This window comes from Quercus suber, unplaced genomic scaffold, assembly GCF_002906115.3.
Source record: "Quercus suber isolate HL8 unplaced genomic scaffold, Cork oak 2.0 scaffold_144, whole genome shotgun sequence".
Taxonomy (NCBI): domain Eukaryota; kingdom Viridiplantae; phylum Streptophyta; class Magnoliopsida; order Fagales; family Fagaceae; genus Quercus; species Quercus suber.
In genome coordinates, this window is record NW_027069605.1 from 1,237,842 (window position 1) to 1,264,058 (window position 26,217).

Here is a 26,217-nt window from a genome sequence, read left to right on the forward strand (position 1 = left end):
GAGGATGGAGATATATGAGTATATGTGTGTGGTGGAGAAAAAAAAAAAGAAAAGGAAATTGTATGGATGAAAGAAAGGAAAAGGATAAGAAATCACAATTTAGAAATACTACTACAATATTTTCACAATATTTTTACAATAAATTTTAAGTAATTAGCTAATATTGGTGAGTAAAAATTTAATTTCAGTAGTAGGTTCAAATTAGAACTAGTAACAACTTTCCATATTAGATTTTGTTATGATTCTTGTGAAAGTATTACAAAAAATATTGTGAAAATAACACTTTTCGTTGAAAAATATAATTGTTGAGAATGAATAAAAGAAGAAAAAATACAAAAAGAAAAAATAAAGATTAAAAAAGAATAAAAAATGAATGAAGAAAGAATAGAGAATCTGTTGAAAAATGTATTTGAAGAAGTTAGTAGGTAAAAGGTAAATGTCAATGTTCATTGTCCAAATAGTACAAAAATTTAGCTAATCTGCTAGAGATGCTCATAAATCTAAGTATCTCCTAAGATGTGCTCACAAGACCCATGTCCATAGAAATAAAAATAAAAATCAACTAGAGACAACAGCTTTTAAACCATATTTAAACCATCTTAGACAACGATATCACACAAAGAAATGTAATCTTCATCTGTTTATTATTACTTTTTTTCCGTACTGTCATTTGCAGTTTTCTATATGTTTGGTTTTATAATTTATGTGAATGTTTTTCCTGGCAGTATACTACGCATTTCCTTTAAATAATCTTCAAAGTCAAATTAGTCAGGCATGCCCAATATATAAAAGATGTTGAGGTGTGGCTAGAGAAGCTGTTTTTTTTTTTTTTTTAGGGAGAATAAATGAATAAAACATACACCAAAAAAAAAATATATATATATATATATATATATTATATTTGACGTTCCCTATAAAAATAATAATAATAATAATAAATAATGTTGTGCTTGGCTTGAGTAAGTATTATTAAGCAGCTTAGTATTATTAAAAAAAATAAATAAATAAATAAACAAAACAGTTTTGTATTATTGTTTAAGACTTAACTTTGTATACGCAAAATATCAATTGAAACTATTTTCAACAGATTCAAATCTCTATGCTCCTAATTACCAAATTATCAACAAAACAACAAAAAATTTCATATACACAATAAGACTGCAGATGAGCACTATAACCCAATAAGCGGTAGGAGAGAGAGAGAGAGAGGGGGGGGGGGGGGGGGGGGCACACCGCATGCCTTCAGCAGGGTCTGTACCGACAGTTATGATTATTTTTAACCAAATCGAACAATACCTTACACCTTTCAACACAATCAGTAAGATATATAATTATAAAAGAGGTAATCTACAAATCAAAATATTTTACCAATTGAACTAATTTGAATAAATCCATGCATTTAATTTAATTATTCTTTTGTGCATAAAAATTGTGACTCTAAGCAGAAATGGCATGGGAAACAAAACATGAGGATACGAAAGAGAGAACGTACAATGGTAATGTGGCAAGTAGAGTTACTATTTGCAGAACAGTCATCTTTATCAAGGGTTTGTAGTTTGTGTCATCTAAGTTGGTAGAGTCGATGGCTGCTCCACTGCATGGTCCCCCTTATATTCCAGATTTGATCGTCTTTAGATCCCCCATTTTTGAAATATTGTATTCAATGCTCGATGCATGCAATCAAATTCACAATTAAAATTCAGTAATACACATATATAGTCATCACTTAATGGGGGTTGGGAGAAATTCTTGCAATCAATATTTGAGAGAATGTTCTGGGCTTTTGTCCATCAATTGAAGGTTTTCAACATTGTACGCTAGTGATTAGTATAGATGGAACTTTCCTATATGGTAAGTATAAAGGTATGTTACTGATTGCATCAGCGTGGGATGGTGAGAACAGACTTTTTCCACTTGCCTTTGCCATTGTGGAGAAGGAATTTGATGATAGCTGGTATTGGTTTTTGCGTTGTATTCAGATTAATGTCACTAATCAGGAAGGGTTATGTGTCATATCTGATCATCACCCTGGTATAATGGCAGCGATACGGACTATATGTCAATCGACACGTTGTATCATCGTTTTTGCCTTCGCCATTTGGTTAGCAATTTCAATCAACAAATTGGGAATAAAAACTTGAAGGCTATGTAATGTGGGCAGGCATGGAGAATCAGTTACGAAAGTATCAAATACCCAGGGATAAAATTACTCAATTAAGTGCAGATGGTGAGGAGTATTTATCGAAAATACCGGTGGACAAGTGGACGTTAGCACACGATGGTGGACATCGTTACGGGCAATGACGACAAACTTGTCTGAAAGCTTCAATGGAATTCTAAAGAGTGCTAGGAATCTGCCCATAACTACGTTAGTTGAATTTACATACTACCGTTGTGTAGCCTACTTTGCTGATCGATATACTAAGGCACGCACAGAGATTACTGCTGGGGAACTCATTATGGCCTATGCAAAGAATAAATTCAATAAATGGGAAAAAAAGGCACCAAAGCATTCAGTTACTGTGTTCAATCATGAAGATGGTCTGTTTGAAGTCAGAACACCAATAAATCCTAACTCTGCATATAAAGGTAATCATCGTCATGAGGTAAATTTGAGGCAGAACACTTGTAGTTGTCAAAAATGGCAGGTTTATAAGATGTCGTGCTCACATGTCATTGCCCTGTGTAAATATCAAGGCATCTCTGCAATGTGATATATCGATTGTTGCTACCATTTGGAAGAACAAGTTACTTGTTATGTACCTAGATTTCGCATGGTTCCAGACAATGTACATTGGAATGAGCCTGATTTTCCGGTTTTGTATCCTAATGTCAAGCTGCGCTGTGAAAAAGGTCGACCAAGAACAACTCAGCTTCGAAATGAAATGGACGAAGGGGCAGAGCATCAACCAAGGCCATTGTGCAGTCTCTGTAGGCAAGAAGGCCATAATAGAAGAACATGCCCCACTCGAACTGTGGCTGGCTCCACTAGTGGCTAAACTGAATGACCTACCATAAGTATTCAATCTACTTCAGTGGATTGGTTGGACCATTTTTTTTTTAGGAGTTGGACCATATTATTAGTTTGTATTATTTGAAAGAACATGGTACTAATTCCATATGCTACAATGTTTTCTATCACTGCAAGTTGGATTGGGGTGTATGTTTATTTATTTTGTGTCTGTGTGTGTATATATATATATATATTGTGTATTATAGTTTAGGGTTTCGATGACACCTTAAAATGTATACGTTTTATGGAGTGCTTGGGTCATTTACCATGTTTGAAAGTTTGAAATAAGGAAAGGAATCAAAGGGCAATAATCTAAAGAGGAAAAATCAAATTTCAGCACTACTCAGTATTTTAGACGTATCTCTCTCTTCAAAAATCCAATTAACTAAAGGCCAGATGGGATGAAACCGTGACTTAAATATCTACAACTTTTATGTTTTGAGTTTTTTGAAATTCACAAAATTTGTTGGCCGAAATTAACTCACAAGTTGCTACTGTAAATATTGGATGAAACTTACCACAAAAATTTTTTCCCCACAATTTTAGCAATACCATTGCCACAATTGAAAAAAAAAAGTTTATTTATTTATTTTTTCCAACTATGGTAATGAAATTTTTCCCCACAACTTCGGCAATACCATTGCCACAATGGGGAAAAATAGTTTTTATTTTATTTTTTTTCAATTGTGGCAATGGCATTGCCAAAATTGTAGTGAAAAATTTTTCTCCACAATTTCGGCAATACCATTGCCACAATTGGGAAATTTTTTTTTTTTTTTTTTTTCCATTTGTGGCAATGGCATTGCCGAAATTAGGGAAAACAAAATTTTCCCCACAATTGGAAAAAAAAATTTTTCCCAATTTCGGCAATACAATTTGGGGAATAAGTTTTTTTTTTTTCCCCAATTTCGGCAATATTTTTTTTTCAATTTTCCCCACAATTTCGGCAATCCCATTGCCACAATTGAGAAAAAAAAAAAAAAAAAAAAACTTATTCCCCAAATGGTATTGCCGAAATTGTGGAAAAAAAATTTTCCCACAATTTCGGCAATACCATTGCCACAATTGCCACAAAATTTTCGGCAACTCCATTACAGTTTTTTTTTTTTTTTAAAAGAAATAATAAGTGCACACAATTTTTACAATATTTTTACAACAAATTCTAAGTATCAGGTTGTTACTTGTTATTATTGTTAGATTAAAATAGTAATCTCAATGTCAAATTTAAATTTGAACTAATAATAACTAGTTACCTGTGATTTATTGTGAAAATATTGTATACGTAGCACATTATATTTTTCTTTAATTCTTCCCCAGATTTTGGCATTCACTTGTTTTTTTCCCTACCATTTTCGGCAATACCATTGCCACAAATTACTTCTTTTTTTTTTTTGGGGGCACTCACTCATTATTGCACTTCTCACACTCACACATCCGGGCAAGCATAGGAAAATTGGGCAGATGAATTTCAGCAATATTGTTGCCGAAATTCAAGGTTTACTGTTGCCGAAATTAGAATTTTCTCTTTCCTCCTTTTTCTCATTCTCTCTCCTACTTTTTCTTGAATTTCGACAACACTGTTGCCGAAATTCAATCTCTCTCCTCATTTTCCTAAATAATTGGTAACAGTGCCTATAACGCAAATATGTTTTAAATTTAGCAATATTTAGCCAAAAGACTCAACTCCATTGACCACAACTTGCAATTTCAATCAAAATCAAGTATTGTATTTTATTCCTACTTGTGAAGAAAATATTATTAATAAAAAATGAGAAATGTTATGTTTACAACACATTTACAACAGTATTCTCAAAACAAGCAATGTTCTCTCCTCTCATATAAATATGACATGAATTTAATTAGTAGAATTCTTCACCTTTATTTGATTGGAGAAAATATTGTTCCTAGTAGCATAGAACACAATCCACAACAAACTCCTTTTTCCCCTCATGACAGGTCTTAAGCCACTAAGCCTCTTCAAAAATTAAACAAAAAGCGATGTTTGTACAATTTCGTATCTGTTTGGAAATTAATTATTTTTTATAGCATATTTGTTTAATGTGAGACAAAAAAATTGAAAGTTTCATTACTTGAAAGGAAGCTGAAAATTGAATTACTTGAAATAAAATTGAGATTATGAAACCTCCAAACAGAACATAAAATAAACAAAAAGTTAGCTTATAGGCTCAACTTCTAGCCTTAATGTACAACTTTGGCGTAAATGCACTTTTAGTCCCTACATTTTGACGTTTTTCCATTTTAGTCCCTACATTTTATTTTTTCCACTTTTAGTCCCTAAAACCAATTTACGCGTTCCATTTTGGTCCTTTCCGTCAGTCAACTGACGGAAATAGCTGAGGTGGCAGCCAGAGCAATTAAAATATTATAAAAATGCCACATCACCCACGACACGTCAGCATATAAATTTAAAAAATTAATTTATTAATTTTAACTAAATAATAAAAATAAAAACATAATTTTTTTTTTTGAGAAACAATAAAAACAGAATTAAAAACTAAAATTCAAATCAATTAACATCTAAAAAGTTCATGAACAAGAACACCAACCCAAAAATTTTAAAACCTAAAAAATTAACACAAGATCCAAACCTGAACACTATTCTCAAACCGGCCACACAATTTTTCTTTTTTTCATCTCAAACTCAAACTCTATTCTCTCATCTCAAACTCAAACTACACTATTCTCTCATCTCAACCAAGCCAAACAAAAAAAAAAATCTCAACCCAGAAAAACACATCTCAAACCCAGCAAACCCATCTCAAGAAAACCTAGATCCGATGGCTGGAGCACCCAATTGGCTCGGAGCTTTGCGGTGTCACCGGGCTTGAACGATTTGACTCCGGCGATGAGGCCAGAAGCTCCGCCGCCTAGAGCTCCGAGGAGGTAGCCGCAGCCAGTGAAGAAGTTGAGGTTGTCGCTGAGATTACGGCGACTTCGGCGAGCTTCTTCGTCGAAGAGGTATTGAGGGCGGTGGGGAGTTGGTAGATGTTGCGAACTGGGATCGAGACTTGGATCCCTTGGTACGGGTCTGGGTATTATTCGGGTTGGGTTTCCATCAGAGAGAAGAGCTCGTCGGCAGGGAGCATGGCCTCTGAATTTGGTTTTGTTTGAGTGGGTTTGCTGGGTTCAACTTGCTTGAGATGGGTTTTTCTAAGTTTGAGATTTTTTTGTTTGGATTGATTTGGTACTTTGGGGTTTTAGGATTTGATGATTTTTTTTGGGTTTGAGAAAATGGTGCCTTTGAGATTTATGATTTTGTTTTTGAGCTGAAATTTTTTGGGTTTTTTGTGTGTTTGTTTCCTAAGAAAATTTTTGGGTTTTGCTAGTTTGTTGATTGGGGAAGAACATGATATTCATGTGCTGGGAAAGAAGAAATGTTCTTACGAAAAAAAATTTTAGATTAATGTTCTTTGTGTTTTGAAATTTGAGTTTGTGTTTGGTTCTGGTTTGAGCTCTTGTGTTGTTGTTCTTTTGTTGAATGTTTTTGTGTTAGATCTAAATTGGGTTTAATTTTAAATTTGTGTTCTTGGTTTGATTTTCTGACTTATTTTTATGTTTTAAATTTTGTTTTTATGTTTTTTAATTTTGTTAAAATTAATAAATTAATTTTTTAAATTTATATGCTGACGTGTCGTGGGTGATGTGGCATTTTTATAATATTTTAATTGCTCCGACTGCCACCTTAGCTATTTCCGTCGGTTGACTGACGGAAAGGACTAAAATAGAACGCGTAAATTGGTTTTAGGGACTAAAAGTGGAAAAAATAAAATGTAGGGACTAAAATAGAAAAACGTCAAAATGTAAGGACTAAAAGTGCATTTACGCCTACAACTTTTTATAGAATTAGTATTAGAGCTTGTAATAATATATGTTAGAGGATTTTAGCATCAAAACCATACAAATGTGCAAAAGTATGCATTATCCGGTGTTGTAATTGTAAAAAAATTTACAATTGTGCTACGGTAGCATCTTATTTATATGATACTACTATAGCACAATAGTATTCCTAAAAAGCATTTTTTTAATTGTCTCTCTCCTACTTTTTATTAATGATTCCAACAAAATTTTACTCTCCTACTTTTTGGTTATATATTTTGTTGTGTAGATATATTATTTTAATGTGTTGTATAGGAAAATAAAAGTTGGGATGTTAAGTGTATTGTAAAATGGTATAGTATAATCAATAATGTAAGTTTTGAGATGGTAAAATAGAATTTTTTGAAGAAACCAAATGCAAATGCTCTAAAACCTCTCCTTCTTCTTTTTTGTTTCTTTTTTTCACTTTTTCAAAAGTATTAATATACTTTAGCACATTTCCAGCAAAAAAAATAAATAAACTGTTCCCAAATGACTCTAAAATTTTGTACATACTTGTTTACCATTGGAATCAATAAAGGCCCATTTGTTACCGTTGTTTAAATAACAATTTTCAGTATTTAAACAACTTTACACATTTTTTGCATACTTCTTCATTTACACGAATTTTTAAAAAATACAAATAATATTACTATAATAACATTACGGACCTAAAGCTAGTCGTCAAAGCCCAGGCCTCTACTACTATCCAAAGCAGCCTCCTACCTTGTCTCCTACCATAGGCTGGTCCCAGGTCAATTTTGATGCCTGTTACTGACACGAGATCTTTCCTAGCCTCTATCTGTAGAGATTCTCATATTTGTGATTTTCCTGCTTGATCTTTCTTTTCTTTTCTTTTTCCTAGAGTTAACAATTGTTTGGCCCATAATTTGCCCGTTGGACATCTTTTGACAGACTTGGACCCCAATCCATCACCTCTATCCCACTTTGGTCCCTTGTTGATTCTAACGAGCATGTTCCTCTTTTGCCTTTCTTAATAAATTTATCGTTATTGACCCAAAAAAGGGTAACAATAATGGGGGAAATAAAAAGCAAAAAGAGTCTTCTAGAACCCATGTTTCCACCATAATATCCAAAATGGCTTATAGACACAAGAAAAAAATCCTGAGACATTTTTTTCTTTCATTAATGATGAAATTAAGAAAGCATGGAGACATCTTTATGAAATATTATTTCTGTCAAACCAATACATTTGAGTAATTTTCTAAGACAAATCCTACAAAAATGGATTCTTTAATTCTATAAGATCTTTTAAACTATATAAGGAATTGTTACTAGAAACTTGTAATTACTTCATCTGTAAAGGGAAATGGGTATGGTAAGCATACCAACAAACCTAAAAACAAAACTAGTACTCCAAGGGCAACATACTTTCCATCAGGATCAGTTACTTCCTCAGAAAGTGGAGCTATTGGCCCCCTCTGTAAGAAGAATATCAGAACAACCCAATAAAATGCCACATCGTTAAAGAGTGACGATAATCCAAGCAGCACAATTGAGGCAGCTGTGAAGCGAGATGAAGCCTGGCAAATGTTTTTATTTTTAATCAGTTTAGCAATTTTTCACTCTCTATATTTTGAAGTTTCATAGTAGCTTAGGTCTTTCAAGGGTCTTAGCCAGCTTATTAGCCATGTAAAAATGAATTTCCAGTAATATATTCAACTTCAAATTGCATACCTTTCTTCCCCATATGGCGAAAGAGATTCTCCCCCCATCAAGCTCTCCTGCAGGGATGCTGTTGATGGCATTAATAAGTAGTCCAGCCCATGCCCATAATACGAGAGGATTAACAGATATGGGAGTGCCTTCCTTGAGCACGTTGCCAAGAAGCAGCTTTGCTATAAAATAAGCAAGAGTCAATTTAAGTATACAACGATGTATCTCCAAATTAATGAAAACAATAACATGATTGCTGAAATATAGAATGCACAAGACTTGAAAAATAAATATGATTGCTGGCATATTCAGGAAAAAAAAAATGAAAATTGAGATGCTCCTCCAACCCATGATTTAATATGTCTTTACATCTCTCAGTCTCTGCATGCAACATATTTTCAAAGTAAGAGCTTACCAATGCCACCAGCAAGAAGTGATTCATGAAATACAGAAGCATCAACAACAACACCAAGACCATCTGTTGGTGGTAAGATGAACCCTAAAAGCAAAAGAACAAGACCTAACGAAAACCCAGCTAAAGGTCCTGCTATTGCAACCTTCAGAAGATCTTCACGCTTAGATACAATATTTACAATCCTTGTAATAGCACCAAATGAGCCTATCTGCCACCAAAACAACTCGTTAGATTTTCAATACACAATTTACTCACGAAAAACAAAAAAGAAAGCCCACTTTACAGAAGAAAGCATGGCTTAACACTTAACAGCCAAAACAGTCACAATCTGACTGGTAATAATGAGACCAGTTTGCTGTACAAATATCTTTGGGCATGATGGTTAAAGTAATTCCATATCAAAACAGTTAGCAGAAAAGTCAGAAGAAGTGAAGAACTAATATACTCATTCTAACTACACCTTAAGTTAAATTACATCCATTATCCATTGTTTAAACTTTCTTTGGCATTTCTTGCAACTTGTAACTAGACTTAATGAAAAATAAATTCAGATGCTGCACTTATATTTTGCTGGGTATAGAAGATTACAGTTCCAGAAGATAGTTTCCTAATTAGATTATTTAAAGCCAATCTAGCAGCAGTTAAAAGTCATTCTCCAGTCAAGTTGAATCAAAATGCAGCTTTACTACTGGCTTCTAGTGATATGTATGTCAGGAGAAATGGGATAAAGATTTGGATTTGTGCAGACTTGAAAACTTCACCTAAGAGACGGAAACAAAGATCCACCAACTTAAAAGCAAAAAATAATAATTATAAAATATTTGTTTATAGAAAAGAATTAATACGGGACGATCATATATATCACCTGCCAACTAGGAACAAAGTAGGGAACCCCAAGCTTAATTCCAGTACTATTTGCAACTAAAATGTGGCTGACTTCATGTACTGCCAGGACAAGTGCAGTTACTAAGGCACCAGGTAGCCCATCCTTTAACAAGTCGAGATTGTCAAAAGTTGATCTGAGAAATTAATATCATAACCTTCATAGTCAGAAGAAAAAAAAATATATACAGCTAATGTAGACTTACATCAATATAAGGATTACAAAACAGCCAATCAGAATTCACAAGTTGAAAATTTCAAGTAGAGAAATATCGGATGAAGTCATCATCCTCACAGACTAAAATTAAGCTCAGCTTAAAGGAATCACATAATTGCATAGCAATATCATCTTGGAAGTACCGGCCTTGAATAAATTTGTTTACTTCACAAAAAAAAAAAAAAAAAAATAAAAAGAAAGAAAGATCTATATCTAAAATATGACGAGCATTTAATAAAATTTGAAAAGTTTACTATCTAAAATGGAAAAATGAACAAGAAAGTAATATTGATTTGAGGGTTAAAAACAAACCATGCTTTGCATTTACTTAAGAATATCATATAAAACATACAAAAAGGGATTGCGTACAGTAAGTTGGACTGCAATGCAGGCACATTTCGAAGCAGTAAGGTAAACACTGTGACCAATCCAAAGGCTCCAGCAGCAAACCACTCCGGGACAGCTGCAACATATTACCAAGTCCATTATAGTACAAAAATCATAGGCTGTCTGTTATTCATTCAGCCCTACAGCACGTGATGGAAATTCTAATAAATAAATTTAAAAGAAAAATAAAAGTAACTTCAATGCAGGAGCTGAATAACTACCAGTTGTCTCTGGTTGCAAGGTCATTCGTGGAACAACAACTGCAACTGGTTTATCATCCTCAGGATTGATGAGAAAAAAAGCTTATATAGATCCCCAAATTTATCCTAAAATAGATGGTGTAGAGATTGAGTTGAATAAAGAATCAACAAGAACCTTCATAAATGTAAACAAAAGAAGNTGAGGCCAGAAGCTCCGCCGCCTAGTGCTCCGAGGAGGTAGCCGCAGCCAGTGAAGAAGTTGAGGTTGTCGCTGAGATTACGGCGACTTCGGCGAGCTTCTTCGTCGAAGAGGTATTGAGGGCGGTGGGGAGTTGGTAGATGTTGCGAACTGGGATCGAGACTTGGATCCCTTGGTACGGGTCTGGGTATTATTCGGGTTGGGTTTCCATCAGAGAGAAGAGCTCGTCGGCAGGGAGCATGGCCTCTGAATTTGGTTTTGTTTGAGTGGGTTTGCTGGGTTCAACTTGCTTGAGATGGGTTTTTCTAAGTTTGAGATTTTTTTGTTTGGATTGATTTGGTACTTTGGGGTTTTAGGATTTGATGATTTTTTTTGGGTTTGAGAAAATGGTGCCTTTGAGATTTATGATTTTGTTTTTGAGCTGAAATTTTTTGGGTTTTTTGTGTGTTTGTTTCCTAAGAAAATTTTTGGGTTTTGCTAGTTTGTTGATTGGGGAAGAACATGATATTCATGTGCTGGGAAAGAAGAAATGTTCTTACGAAAAAAAATTTTAGATTAATGTTCTTTGTGTTTTGAAATTTGAGTTTGTGTTTGGTTCTGGTTTGAGCTCTTGTGTTGTTGTTCTTTTGTTGAATGTTTTTGTGTTAGATCTAAATTGGGTTTAATTTTAAATTTGTGTTCTTGGTTTGATTTTCTGACTTATTTTTATGTTTTAAATTTTGTTTTTATGTTTTTTAATTTTGTTAAAATTAATAAATTAATTTTTTAAATTTATATGCTGACGTGTCGTGGGTGATGTGGCATTTTTATAATATTTTAATTGCTCCGACTGCCACCTTAGCTATTTCCGTCGGTTGACTGACGGAAAGGACTAAAATAGAACGCGTAAATTGGTTTTAGGGACTAAAAGTGGAAAAAATAAAATGTAGGGACTAAAATAGAAAAACGTCAAAATGTAAGGACTAAAAGTGCATTTACGCCTACAACTTTTTATAGAATTAGTATTAGAGCTTGTAAATAATATATGTTAGAGGATTTTAGCATCAAAACCATACAAATGTGCAAAAGTATGCATTATCCGGTGTTGTAATTGTAAAAAAATTTACAATTGTGCTACGGTAGCATCTTATTTATATGATACTACTATAGCACAATAGTATTCCTAAAAAGCATTTTTTTAATTGTCTCTCTCCTACTTTTTATTAATGATTCCAACAAAATTTTACTCTCCTACTTTTTGGTTATATATTTTGTTGTGTAGATATATTATTTTAATGTGTTGTATAGGAAAATAAAAGTTGGGATGTTAAGTGTATTGTAAAATGGTATAGTATAATCAATAATGTAAGTTTTGAGATGGTAAAATAGAATTTTTTGAAGAAACCAAATGCAAATGCTCTAAAACCTCTCCTTCTTCTTTTTTGTTTCTTTTTTTCACTTTTTCAAAAGTATTAATATACTTTAGCACATTTCCAGCAAAAAAAATAAATAAACTGTTCCCAAATGACTCTAAAATTTTGTACATACTTGTTTACCATTGGAATCAATAAAGGCCCATTTGTTACCGTTGTTTAAATAACAATTTTCAGTATTTAAACAACTTTACACATTTTTTGCATACTTCTTCATTTACACGAATTTTTAAAAAATACAAATAATATTACTATAATAACATTACGGACCTAAAGCTAGTCGTCAAAGCCCAGGCCTCTACTACTATCCAAAGCAGCCTCCTACCTTGTCTCCTACCATAGGCTGGTCCCAGGTCAATTTTGATGCCTGTTACTGACACGAGATCTTTCCTAGCCTCTATCTGTAGAGATTCTCATATTTGTGATTTTCCTGCTTGATCTTTCTTTTCTTTTCTTTTTCCTAGAGTTAACAATTGTTTGGCCCATAATTTGCCCGTTGGACATCTTTTGACAGACTTGGACCCCAATCCATCACCTCTATCCCACTTTGGTCCCTTGTTGATTCTAACGAGCATGTTCCTCTTTTGCCTTTCTTAATAAATTTATCGTTATTGACCCAAAAAAGGGTAACAATAATGGGGGAAATAAAAAGCAAAAAGAGTCTTCTAGAACCCATGTTTCCACCATAATATCCAAAATGGCTTATAGACACAAGAAAAAAATCCTGAGACATTTTTTTCTTTCATTAATGATGAAATTAAGAAAGCATGGAGACATCTTTATGAAATATTATTTCTGTCAAACCAATACATTTGAGTAATTTTCTAAGACAAATCCTACAAAAATGGATTCTTTAATTCTATAAGATCTTTTAAACTATATAAGGAATTGTTACTAGAAACTTGTAATTACTTCATCTGTAAAGGGAAATGGGTATGGTAAGCATACCAACAAACCTAAAAACAAAACTAGTACTCCAAGGGCAACATACTTTCCATCAGGATCAGTTACTTCCTCAGAAAGTGGAGCTATTGGCCCCCTCTGTAAGAAGAATATCAGAACAACCCAATAAAATGCCACATCGTTAAAGAGTGACGATAATCCAAGCAGCACAATTGAGGCAGCTGTGAAGCGAGATGAAGCCTGGCAAATGTTTTTATTTTTAATCAGTTTAGCAATTTTTCACTCTCTATATTTTGAAGTTTCATAGTAGCTTAGGTCTTTCAAGGGTCTTAGCCAGCTTATTAGCCATGTAAAAATGAATTTCCAGTAATATATTCAACTTCAAATTGCATACCTTTCTTCCCCATATGGCGAAAGAGATTCTCCCCCCATCAAGCTCTCCTGCAGGGATGCTGTTGATGGCATTAATAAGTAGTCCAGCCCATGCCCATAATACGAGAGGATTAACAGATATGGGAGTGCCTTCCTTGAGCACGTTGCCAAGAAGCAGCTTTGCTATAAAATAAGCAAGAGTCAATTTAAGTATACAACGATGTATCTCCAAATTAATGAAAACAATAACATGATTGCTGAAATATAGAATGCACAAGACTTGAAAAATAAATATGATTGCTGGCATATTCAGGAAAAAAAAAATGAAAATTGAGATGCTCCTCCAACCCATGATTTAATATGTCTTTACATCTCTCAGTCTCTGCATGCAACATATTTTCAAAGTAAGAGCTTACCAATGCCACCAGCAAGAAGTGATTCATGAAATACAGAAGCATCAACAACAACACCAAGACCATCTGTTGGTGGTAAGATGAACCCTAAAAGCAAAAGAACAAGACCTAACGAAAACCCAGCTAAAGGTCCTGCTATTGCAACCTTCAGAAGATCTTCACGCTTAGATACAATATTTACAATCCTTGTAATAGCACCAAATGAGCCTATCTGCCACCAAAACAACTCGTTAGATTTTCAATACACAATTTACTCACGAAAAACAAAAAGAAAGCCCACTTTACAGAAGAAAGCATGGCTTAACACTTAACAGCCAAAACAGTCACAATCTGACTGGTAATAATGAGACCAGTTTGCTGTACAAATATCTTTGGGCATGATGGTTAAAGTAATTCCATATCAAAACAGTTAGCAGAAAAGTCAGAAGAAGTGAAGAACTAATATACTCATTCTAACTACACCTTAAGTTAAATTACATCCATTATCCATTGTTTAAACTTTCTTTGGCATTTCTTGCAACTTGTAACTAGACTTAATGAAAAATAAATTCAGATGCTGCACTTATATTTTGCTGGGTATAGAAGATTACAGTTCCAGAAGATAGTTTCCTAATTAGATTATTTAAAGCCAATCTAGCAGCAGTTAAAAGTCATTCTCCAGTCAAGTTGAATCAAAATGCAGCTTTACTACTGGCTTCTAGTGATATGTATGTCAGGAGAAATGGGATAAAGATTTGGATTTGTGCAGACTTGAAAACTTCACCTAAGAGACGGAAACAAAGATCCACCAACTTAAAAGCAAAAAATAATAATTATAAAATATTTGTTTATAGAAAAGAATTAATACGGGACGATCATATATATCACCTGCCAACTAGGAACAAAGTAGGGAACCCCAAGCTTAATTCCAGTACTATTTGCAACTAAAATGTGGCTGACTTCATGTACTGCCAGGACAAGTGCAGTTACTAAGGCACCAGGTAGCCCATCCTTTAACAAGTCGAGATTGTCAAAAGTTGATCTGAGAAATTAATATCATAACCTTCATAGTCAGAAGAAAAAAAAATATATACAGCTAATGTAGACTTACATCAATATAAGGATTACAAAACAGCCAATCAGAATTCACAAGTTGAAAATTTCAAGTAGAGAAATATCGGATGAAGTCATCATCCTCACAGACTAAAATTAAGCTCAGCTTAAAGGAATCACATAATTGCATAGCAATATCATCTTGGAAGTACCGGCCTTGAATAAATTTGTTTACTTCACAAAAAAAAAAATAAAAAAAAATAAAGAAAGAAAGATCTATATCTAAAATATGACGAGCATTTAATAAAATTTGAAAAGTTTACTATCTAAAATGGAAAAATGAACAAGAAAGTAATATTGATTTGAGGGTTAAAAACAAACCATGCTTTGCATTTACTTAAGAATATCATATAAAACATACAAAAAGGGATTGCGTACAGTAAGTTGGACTGCAATGCAGGCACATTTCGAAGCAGTAAGGTAAACACTGTGACCAATCCAAAGGCTCCAGCAGCAAACCACTCCGGGACAGCTGCAACATATTACCAAGTCCATTATAGTACAAAAATCATAGGCTGTCTGTTATTCATTCAGCCCTACAGCACGTGATGGAAATTCTAATAAATAAATTTAAAAGAAAAATAAAAGTAACTTCAATGCAGGAGCTGAATAACTACCAGTTGTCTCTGGTTGCAAGGTCATTCGTGGAACAACAACTGCAACTGGTTTATCATCCTCAGGATTGATGAGAAAAAAAGCTTATATAGATCCCCAAATTTATCCTAAAATAGATGGTGTAGAGATTGAGTTGAATAAAGAATCAACAAGAACCTTCATAAATGTAAACAAAAGAAGGGGGGGGGGGGGGTGGTTACAAGTACCTGCATTCTCTGTCTTATCTTTTCATAACTTTTTGCAGCCTGTCCTCGCAGGTTTCCTTTAAACAAGACTCCACCCTAGGTAAAGTAACACAATAAACTCAACATGCTTATGATGAAGATACTAATAGAGTTTACCTATCAAAAAAAAAAAAAACTATACTTGGGAGACTCATTCTTCCTAATTTATATAATCTTATTACTTATCCCAAAAAAAAAAAAAAAAAAAAAAAACCAAGACAGATATAACTAGAGAGAGATGTAGGATTACTGGGGCTAGAAAGAGTACAACATGACTTCCAATGGTTATCAATATCATCTATTGTAGCATAATCCTTTGATTCCTCTCAAAGTTACCTGAGAGAGGTACATAATTCCAAAATGAATTTCTAACCCCTAATAAAACAATGATATGAACCTGAATCAAGTGAAGTTCCTGATAGATATTGCAACTTGTATTTTTTTTTAACTTCCCTTCAAATGGAAGTTGACAACCTGCCATTATGGGAGGAAGTGGGAATGGAATTCAAAGCTATCAATGTAAATATCTCACCTCATATGGATCCTGGCTTGTGATGAAGAAAGTATCAAAGCCAAATACTTGATTCTTAAGAATTTCAATTGTTTCCTTTGAAATCCTGATTGATTCATCCAGTTGCTGTGGCTGTTCAGAAATTGTTTACTAACAAAATGTCAAAAAGGAGAGATAAATAACAGAAATATTTTCTTATGCAGGAAATATTACAGTGCTCATCACGATCACCTTCACACCTGGCAGAGGAGATCCACTAGCAATTTCTACACTATCAACATCCTGTTTCATACAAAATCTTAAGACAGTAAGGATCAGAATGCCATGCTTACTAGAACAACTTTCTGACAACAAAGAAAATCCTACAATGAGAACCAATCCTAAATACGCTACCATTTTATATTTGGGAATTAAACTTTATAATCAGCCTAAAGATGGAAGTTTCATAGTGGGATTCAAATGCTAAATCCATGTCCAAATTGCAGGTCTTACATGAACCCTTGAGGAGATAGATTTATGCCAAAATACATAAGTCATGAATGCAAGTTAAAGGGCTAATTTGCAAGTAGGAGTCTTTTCTTCTTCCTTTTTTTTGTATACAAAGTGGCCAGGGGCCATTTCCCCTTTAAAAAAGCAGAATTTGAAAAGGAAAATACGCATAATATGAAAGTGACATCTCATTGCTTGGGAATGCAATCATATTCTGATCAAGAAGTAAATATAACAATTAGACTATTCCAAGGGTGAAGTAGTGATTCTATATATTAGGGAAAAGTACCTGTACACCACCTTGAGCTTGATTTTCCTCATCACTATTGTTTATTTTTTCCCCATTAATAGGCTGAGAATCAAGTTGGGGGTCATTTTGCACAAAGGAAGAAGTGGAAGGTGACTTTTCTCCATCTTTCTGTAATTCTTTTTCCTAGAAATAACCAGATAATATCAAAATCCATAAAGGGTATAACAATGTTGAAAAGAACACTTCTGTTTATTGAACCAAGAACAGAAATTATGTAAGAGCATAAATTTTACGAGGAAGTGTATGTGTGTTCTAGACAAGATGAATGTCTAGTCATGAATTCTCTATCACTTTCTAAACAAATTCGTCATTAAATCCTTACATAATGCATTGAACATCATAATTTGGAAACTTTAAAAAAAAAAAAAAAAAAAAAAAGTTAAGATAAAGAAAAAGAGTTACAAACAAACACTTTGAAAAAAAAAATAGCATCACTTCATGCATCCATAATTGGATTTAATATGAGCAGTCATAATTAGAGTACCCTCTAGGAAATGCACCAAGTGTTCTAAAAGATCGGCTATGCTTTCACCTGCTACGTAAAACAAAATCAAGTCAAACAATTTTAAACTCAAGCTCTAGTTGATTGTGTGGACTCTAATTCCAAATTAGCAATTACATCGCTTCATTCACCATAGGCCTTAATAACACCAAGTTCCAATTCCACAATAAAAGCACAGTTTTCCAATCCCAAATAAATGGAATTCAAATTCAAATTCAAATCTAAACTTATTGCAACAATAAGTGGCCTAACCTAATGGGAAAAATCAACATGCATAAATATAAAATTTAGGTACAGTTCCTTAACTTACCAAATTGAATTCAACAATATGGTTGTGTCAACCAACAAACCGCATGGTTAAATTTAACTGTCATTGTAAAAGATAACATTGGTTTTTCCACATTGGTTAATACGGCCATAAGATACTGCACGCCTAAGTAACTGTACCTAAGTTTTACTGATAATATGGTACATCAATATGGTAAATTTAAACCAAACCTATCATAAATATATTAAAAAGTTGTACCTTATCGTCATTGCCATCTGGGTCAGTCTGTGTCTCAGAATCAGTCACTCTACACGCAATCTCTCGCTTCCCACAAGGTCTTAATCTAACATATTAATAACCAAAATTAATCAAAATTTTAAAAATAAAATAAAATGTGAATCAAATTTGATAACCTTTATATAAATCACTATACCATTCAAAACAGTTACCTCGAGACCTGGTACGACTTCAAGGTACTGAAACGACACCGTTTTCGCCGAGAACCAGTTGAGCAAGCAAAATAGGGCCGAAAACGAAAATCACAACAAGAGCTGCACTGCGATATGGGGACGAAATTCCCGCGAAAAGTTGCCGGAAAATTCATTTTTTATTTTTCTCTCGGAGCGTAACGTAGAGAGGGCTTTTTAGTCCAGTTGAAACCCTAGCGCCATAGAAAAGAAAGAGAGATTTGAATTATTCGGGTTTAATAAAATTGAAGAATTCAGAGCCAAAGGCTTATCCAGTGTGACTGTGAGAACTATAGCTAAAGAGAGAGGCAAACTGAATTATCTGATATTGTTTTGTTTTTTTGTTCGTTGCCCGCGTAATGATATTTTGGCTTTTTTGGACATTGTAGAAAGGAGTAGGAGAACCGTCGGTTAACGAATTATAAATGGACACGTGTACATCGCGTGGATATCCTGGCGGCATATATTTTAGTCCACGTGGCTGTTTCTACATCGAGCCAGTTCACTTTTCGTGACGGCATTCAAGTTGTTAAAAGACGCCAAACATCGCTGTGAAAATTGTTTTTGTAACGATAGAAATAAATGTAGTTACCGAGGCTATCTGTTATAAAATATATTTTTTATTATTCAGTTTATTTTTATTATTATTTATAAATTTTATTACATTTTTTTGTATTATTTATAGGTCATACTGTATTATTTTAGCTATTTTATATACAATATTTTTAATAAAAATTTTTTAATTTCAATGAAGTATACTATTCCAAACAGACACGTCAAATATGGATAATTTTCTTCTCTCTGTCCCATGGATTGCTTTGATTTCATATCAATTAGTTGAATGACTGTAGTTAGTATTCGCTTGAAAATAACTTATTTAATTGAAATTAAATTTTTTTTACTAAAAGTACTATAAAAAAAACTAAAAGTTATTTAAAATGGTACAATAAAGCCTATAAATAGTATTAAAAAGTGCAATAAAATTCATCAATAGTAGCAAAAATAAGCTAAGGAGTAATAAAAGCTGCATTTTCAGCCAATGTCAACCACAATGTCACTCTAATAAATTTAGTGGAAATATATATACATAGGTTGTCACGATTCAAGAAAATGGTAGCTAAATCTAAACTATATTCCAAAAAAGCTAGTCAAGTTACAGTTGAGTCTCTTCGTGATGGTTTACAAAATAAATTTACAAAATAAAATCCTATTGTTATCAGGATAAACTGCAATTCAGGATTCACAAGTGCAGCCAAGTTTTCGGCTTCTACAAAAACCTAGTCGATGGAGTACAAAAGAGGCAGCTACATTACATATCTTCAGGCCTAACATCCCACCTGGTCTTGCGCTTTCTTCGCCCATCCGTTCGAAGAAGAAACCTTGCTATGTCTTTTGGAAATGGCGCTTTTGTTCCATGCAAAGGACCCTGCTCTTCATTGCTGCTGATCCACCCATAGCAAGGTCTACGTGTACAGGCAGGGAGAGTATCCACCCGCTGTGGGGTGTGCAAACCAGGAGGAGAGCAGGTAGGATTGTTCCCAAGATGTTTACTACCACCAGAGTCCCTTGTTTCTCCTTCCTCCAGTGAGGATTGTTCCTTGCCATCTGCATAACAAGAGCATACGATATACAAAGGAATTAACATGGAAATTATAAACGATGTTTGGTGCAAATCTGTTACAGCGTCATCAATGCACGAGAAGCTATATTTGTTGATTTTAAAGCACTTTTATCTCCAATTTTGCTTGGTTGAATGGAAGGAAATTGAAAACAAGATTACATCACTAGTTGATGACCACCCTTAAGTTATATTAAAAATAGATTCATGGGACTTGACTTTACCGAGAAGACAGTTTGGCCTCACTCAATTAACTGAAAAAATGAGAATGTTTAGGGGGTAGTTATTGTTGTTAGTACTTAGTAATCAGTAACACAGTTAAATTCTGAGAAATGCTTTGGAAGTTGATTACCAAGTTGATTAGTTAATGATGAAGCGCCAGGGGTTTCAATAGTCTGTGATGCAGAGTCTAAAGCCTCATTAGTTTGAATTGTAGCATTTTCAGCCTCCAGCTTAGAATGGGATGGATGAATAGGTTCACTTGATGGAGAGGGCCCAGCAGATAGTGCCTTGATATCATCTCTGCCTCCTGTATCATCTTGTGACGCATCCTTCAGAAGAAAATATATTAATACTTACGAGTGCATGAAAAGTAAGCAATTGCATTTATAATGTTCTTGCTATTGAGATTCAAGGTCTGAATTAGCATCATGAATATTCTTTGTAGAATTAATTACTTTAGGTCAATGTTCAAGTCAGCTTTTAATCTCAAGAGTAAGAGGACTACAAGCCAAACACACACACACACACACACACAATTAGTAGCATAAGAGATAATTAAAAAAATGTACCACAAATACGATAATATGAGAACAGTAACAGCACTTGGGGGAAGGGCCATTTCTTTTGACTTTCAAAGCAACTTAGCACTAATATAACAGCATAATGTTTTCAGTTCAAGAGCATAAAAAACAGCAGTTCACAACACAGATCAGCCACCAAATCAAGCTATATAAAAGTATCATCAATAGACCCTGAAGTTATAATACAACACAGAAAAATGCAAAAGGGTCGACCAGAGCATTCTTTAGGAAGACTGCTAGCAACTCTAATAATGTCAAACAAACTTACAAAGCAATGAGACACAGGTCCATTGTATTAATCCTAGGCCCCAAAGCTTAAAACATTAAAACATGATAGACATGCACTATACTTCTTTTTAACATTGATGATATTAACAAAGTGGCCTCTTTCCTAAGATTTTGAACTTCCAACATTCGCCTGTTGGAAATAGAAAGAATTTCAGCAACAGCAAGTTTGCAGCACCTATTGGAGTAGGAAGAGTTCCTTCTTCGCATTTTAGTTAATCTGAAGGCCTTTTTATGGTTAGTAAATAGTGATTGCACAAGACTAGAAAGAACAACAAACTTAACTTCCACTGTGTTGGACGTAGTTTCAACTCGCATATTTGGGAAATTAACAATAATAAAGTATTTTTTTTTTTTCACAAATATTTGAACTCTAAAATTTGTCTACACAAAACAAGGGAAGATTGAATTTCTAAGTCCAATGCNAAAGCTCGGGAAAGTATGAGAAAGTGCAAGAAAATGTTAAGCGGATGAGAGACTCAGCCTTGGGTTTTCTTCTCGGAGCCATTGCTAGTATTTGCTACACAATACAGACACACAGACTCTCTCTCTCTCTCTCTCTCTGTGCCGATTCCGAAGTCCAAATGTGCATACTTGCCTCCTGCCATGTCAGAGACTAATGAAATATTGTTCTAAGCATGTAATCACTGGGCCGTGGATTGCCATGTGTTGCAGTGCAATTGGATTCTAGTACAAGTCTAACAACACTGTGTTCTTAATAAGAAAATAAAAATAAAAATAAAAAACTTGTTGCACACGTTATGCGAATTGAATTGACTTAAAGTCACCTGTTCGGTCCAATTTGGGCATGTGTAGAAGTGTGAAATAAACACTGCCAAAATGGGAAAAAATAACCACTAAACTCTTAGCACTACTTGTAGTTTAATTAGATCAATTAAGACTATTTGATGGATACTTAGATAGCTAAAATATACTTTAGAATAAAATATATAAAGTAAAATAAAATAAAAATTGAAAAAAAAATTATTATATATAACTTCATATCCCACATTTCATCTCTGGTACGAACTTTGACTCAAATGGCACTTTAATTCATTTTCTCATCAAACTGAGACAGGCATACAAGGCCCTCACTTTCATGTCTAATTTACTAAAAAATATAAGCATGTACATAGAACATGTATAGCACTAGTTAATTTCTAATCGTGTTGAGAATCAATATCATTACGTTAGTAAGATACAATAGAAGTAAGATACTGTGGAAAATGTGTTTCAGACTTTCAGTATCCAATCCCCTTAAATAGCAAAATAGTTAACCCAATCCTATATTGTTTGTAACCTTTTAAAATCAAGGAAGACATTGCACTGGAATTTTGATTGTATTATGATTGAGAGTTTGGAGAGAAAGTAAATAAGAGCATAACTACAATTGAATTGTATTGTATTGTATTGGTTAATAAATCATACAATTGAATCTAATTGGAAAACTTATACTATATGTTACAACACTGAAGTAAGTGCATATAAGTTTTGTCCTTAATAAGATTGTAGGAAAATTTGCAATATTTAAGAAGTGGAAAATCTGAAGTAACATCATATTAAAATCTTGAGTAAATTACAAAATTAGTCTTTATCCTTTGCAGTTTGCAACATATTTCAATTTGGTTCCTAACCTTTCAATTGTGTCAATTTGGTCCTTAACTTTTCAATGCAATGTCAATTTGGCCCCTACTATTAAGTGTTGGATAAAATTGCTAATATATTTAATGAACTGAATAAACTATTATTTCCATGCTGCGTAGGCAGACACCTAGAACATCACATTAACATATACAGTTGACAGTGGTGAACATCCCACAAATCCACATTCAATTGAGCATAAGATATCAACTCCAACCCATTAAGAAAATTTTAACAAAATTAAACCATCTTATCATCATTAACAGGCAATGATGATTTTATGTGGCTGGCGTTAAATACAAAAAATCTTCATCATCATCACTGCTTATCCACCCATAGCAAGGTTTACGCCTTCCAACAAAACAAGAGTCTGCCAGTGGTGGGGGATTCATACTTGCAGAGTCAGCTACCACAGGGCTGATATGTGAGTAGTTCACTTGTACTCCAAGCTTATCTTGTAAGGTATCATCTGTCACAGGTCTAATGTCAACCAGTGGTGGGGAATCGACAAATTGGGATTGAATCCGTGCGCTGAGTTTCTCTCGTGATGCATCATCCTTTAGAGAGTGATTTACAATTTGGGAGTAGTTCATCTGTACTCCAAGCCTATCTTGTAAGGTATCATCTGTCACGGGTCTAATGTCAACAAGTGGTGGAGAATCGACAAATTGGGATTGAATCGGTGCACTGAGTTTCTCTTGTGATGCATCATCCTTTAGAGAACGGTTCATAATGTCTTTTGGGGGCGGGGAGTGATTGTGCAAGGAATGGATTTGCATAGAATGGACATCTGGGGAATGACATTGTACTCCAGGCTCGTCTAAAGTAAAATCCTTCAAAATTCGGGGAATTATGCTTTAATAATAGATAGCATCACATCACTGTTCATAGACAAATAACATGCTGAAATAAACCAAGTCTTGGGACAACTACTTGGAACTATATACATTCATTAACCCTCAAATTGCATTTTAGAAAGGAAATAGACATGTAGTCACATGTCTGCAGGAAATGTTGAACCTCATATGACATAATGCATATAAAAACAGATCATAAAGCTAAATCATATCTAATAAACAAGTCTACAGGGATGGCCCAATACAATCAAGAAAGAGAAGGCATCCACCATAAAAGCTGTAACACAACCAAACCAGTCTCAAAGCATAGAGTAAGGAAAAGGCACATAGAAATGTGGTGAAACCTCCTTGACAGGATTTGGTATGTGTCTCGGTGTTGGTAACTTCTAAGATCAATTCTTAGGAAACAGGTACAAACTACAAAGTAGTGAACATGGGAGCTACAAACAATCACATAAAAGAAGAAAATGCTTCAACTTACTTCTCGTAGATCTAAATTTATGTTTCTTCCTCCATTTTTAAACAGTCCAATCAGGTATGTAATTAATAATAGAATTATGCACACATCCTGAACCCATTATCATATCCTTATGTCTACGGGACAAACCATACACATTTTAAATTTCTTATTAAAAACATATAAAGCACAAAATGGCATTATGAAAACAACATGCAATGACAGGATATATTGAACTAAAACATAACACGGTCCTCCTCCATGTAAAACAACTTATTTAAATGAGCTTTCATGGGATGATCAAGAAAGTACTTACCAAAAATGTGGTGATCAAGAAAGCAGTTCTTTACAAGATTGTTTAAGAATAGTTATGTCATATACAGAACAAGCTTATTCTCTGTTCTCTTAGGACTTCTTTGATTAATAAGTTACACACACACACATGGTGGATCTTGTAACCATGACTTCATCCTCAACTCTATTCTGTATGAAAATTGAAAAGAGGAAATGTTATTTGAACTAAATTTCATAGACAACCTACAATCTTTAGGACTTTTGAATAAAGGACAAACTGCTTTCACTCAGGAATTATCTATCATGGCTGTAAGAAAAGATTGTTGAAATCATGCCAGCCTTGATTATTATAAGTTTCTATGCTATGGTGTTGATTATCATTTAGATGTGGTTCTGTTGGAGCTGACTTTCACAGGTCTAATGAAGGCACTTGTAGGTGTGATATCATCACACAGTCTTTCATTTATTTGATTTCAATCAATTTAAATCCCCAATTAAACAAAATTATAGGATTTAAATTAATATGATTTAAAAATTTAAGGGTTCGATTTAAAACTAGCAGAACTATTAGATCTGAATCAGTCTAAAACTTCAGTTTTTAATTTAAAAATTTTGACACTCCCCCTAATATGTATGGTTTATAATGTAATTTTCCCTGTTTCTTTTCTTTTCATTCCTCAGCATTAAGCAAACCAAAAGAGCAGTTAAGTAAATTTCACAAAAAGTATACAAACATAGAGAACCACATTAAATTTACATTTTTAAAAAATATATACATACAAAAAGATTTTTTTTTTTTTATAAAGATAATTTTAACTTATGACATTTACCCTTAATAATTACTTTTTATCATTTATTCACCACAAGAGTCTTTACATACGGAGCTACTACGTAAAGAAATTTTTAAATTGATAAAATAATACATGAAAGAGAGTTGAACAAATAAAAGCTCCATTACCTTGGTTGAAAAATTCCGAACAAGTTTCGGTTGAGTATCTTCCCGCTTAGATTCCTCACTTTCTGGTAAAATGGTATCAATAACCAACTTATATGAAGCCTCTTCTATAAAAGCCCACCCTTCATCTCCGCCATAAGCCTAAACCAAAATCCTAATTCCTCATATATCACACAAAACACAATAAACGTTAAAAATCACTGTTTGGTTGCCCAGAAAATAAATATATTTCCAATATCAACTAAACCCACTTCCAAAAAGATGTTACATTTCCCGAACCCATATCCAAATATTTAAAAACAATAACCAGAAACACTTTTTCTTTTTCTTTTTCCGAGTTTTCTCGGCAGCCAAACGAGTAGTTTAAAAACACTGACCTCGAGGAGTTCACTAACAGTACTGCGAACCAAATCTTCAGCGAAGCCCATGGGACGTAAAGCATCAAGTGCAGCATCAATGCGTCTTAAACCCACCTGAAAATTTTCCCGAGAAAATTTTGTAAGAAAGAAAAAAAAAAAAAAAAAAAAGTGTGAGTGGAGTAGAGGAAGGAAACGAAACGTTGACGTATCTGACCTGTCGCGTTCTTCCACCGCCTGTTGGAGCCATTTGTCGGTGTCTTTAGTCAGCTCCGTTGCTGAGAAAGATTCACTAGACGCCTAGGATCATGAGCAGTTACTGTTTGTTTTTTTAGATCAATCTGGACCGTTTATTTTGCAGTGGACCCGGCTATGGAGATTTTGTTAGAATGACTAGACGGCCCAGATGAATAGTTGTGATGGTGCCATATCTAAAACTACAACTTTGCTCACAACTCACCCATGTGGCGAGTTGTGATTAGTGGAAAAATGTCTCCACATAAACTC

At 33.8% G+C, this 26,217-nt stretch overlaps 3 protein-coding genes and 1 long non-coding RNA gene across 5 annotated transcripts; all 4 read right to left on the minus strand.

Moving 5' to 3' along the window:
- Positions 1-8,012: 8,012 nt before the first annotated feature.
- On the minus strand, positions 8,013-10,848 carry LOC136068965 (probable zinc metalloprotease EGY2, chloroplastic). The gene is given in 8 exon segments (XM_065776911.1): positions 8,013-8,433; positions 8,588-8,748; positions 8,982-9,189; positions 9,847-10,000; positions 10,450-10,543; positions 10,689-10,763; positions 10,766-10,793; positions 10,843-10,848. Coding segments are annotated over 8 exon segments (975 nt in total). The 3' UTR covers positions 8,013-8,184.
- Positions 10,849-13,000: 2,152 nt separating this feature from the next.
- Positions 13,001-18,793, minus strand: LOC111984778 (probable zinc metalloprotease EGY2, chloroplastic). The gene is given in 13 exon segments (XM_024016393.2): positions 13,001-13,421; positions 13,576-13,736; positions 13,970-14,177; positions 14,834-14,987; positions 15,437-15,530; positions 15,676-15,750; positions 15,753-15,780; positions 15,880-15,954; positions 16,430-16,540; positions 16,640-16,690; positions 17,187-17,330; positions 18,236-18,320; positions 18,427-18,793. Coding segments are annotated over 13 exon segments (1,590 nt in total). The 5' UTR covers positions 18,582-18,793; the 3' UTR covers positions 13,001-13,172.
- Positions 18,794-19,486: 693 nt separating this feature from the next.
- LOC111984802 (uncharacterized) lies at positions 19,487-21,548 on the minus strand. Its single transcript, XR_010630261.1, has 2 exons — positions 20,415-21,548; positions 19,487-20,049 (listed from the first exon to the last, which is right to left on the minus strand). It is a non-coding gene; the product is annotated as an uncharacterized LOC111984802 (long non-coding RNA).
- A 1,304-nt stretch (positions 21,549-22,852) lies between these two features.
- LOC111984801 (probable inactive histone-lysine N-methyltransferase SUVR1) lies at positions 22,853-26,091 on the minus strand. Of its 2 annotated transcripts, none has more exons than XR_002879957.2 (4): positions 25,928-26,091; positions 25,732-25,827; positions 25,358-25,508; positions 22,853-23,624 (listed from the first exon to the last, which is right to left on the minus strand). XR_002879957.2 is itself a non-coding variant. In XM_024016424.2 (4 exons), the coding sequence occupies exons 1-4, from the start codon at positions 25,958-25,960 to the stop codon at positions 23,070-23,072; spliced, it is 822 nt and encodes a 273-aa protein (XP_023872192.1). In that variant the 5' UTR covers positions 25,961-26,082; the 3' UTR covers positions 22,853-23,069. The 2 variants fall into 2 exon arrangements, 1 of the variants encoding a protein (XP_023872192.1); XM_024016424.2 differs by having other exon boundaries at positions 25,358-25,495; positions 25,928-26,082.
- Between the last annotated feature and the right edge of the window lie 126 nt (positions 26,092-26,217).

What these genes read in the sequence shown, in the direction of transcription:
- LOC111984801 (XM_024016424.2), bottom strand. Translation starts at nt 25,960, where the DNA reads ATGGCTCCAACAGGCGGTGGAAGAACGCGACAG. An exon ending in CTGTTAGTGAACTCCTCGAG is followed by an intron (nt 25,496 to 25,731) that starts GTCAGTGTTTTT and finishes ATTTTGGTTTAG; the next exon opens with GCTTATGGCGGAGATGAAGG. An exon ending in TTCGGAATTTTTCAACCAAG is followed by an intron (nt 23,625 to 25,357) that starts GTAATGGAGCTT and finishes CGAATTTTGAAG; the next exon opens with GATTTTACTTTAGACGAGCC.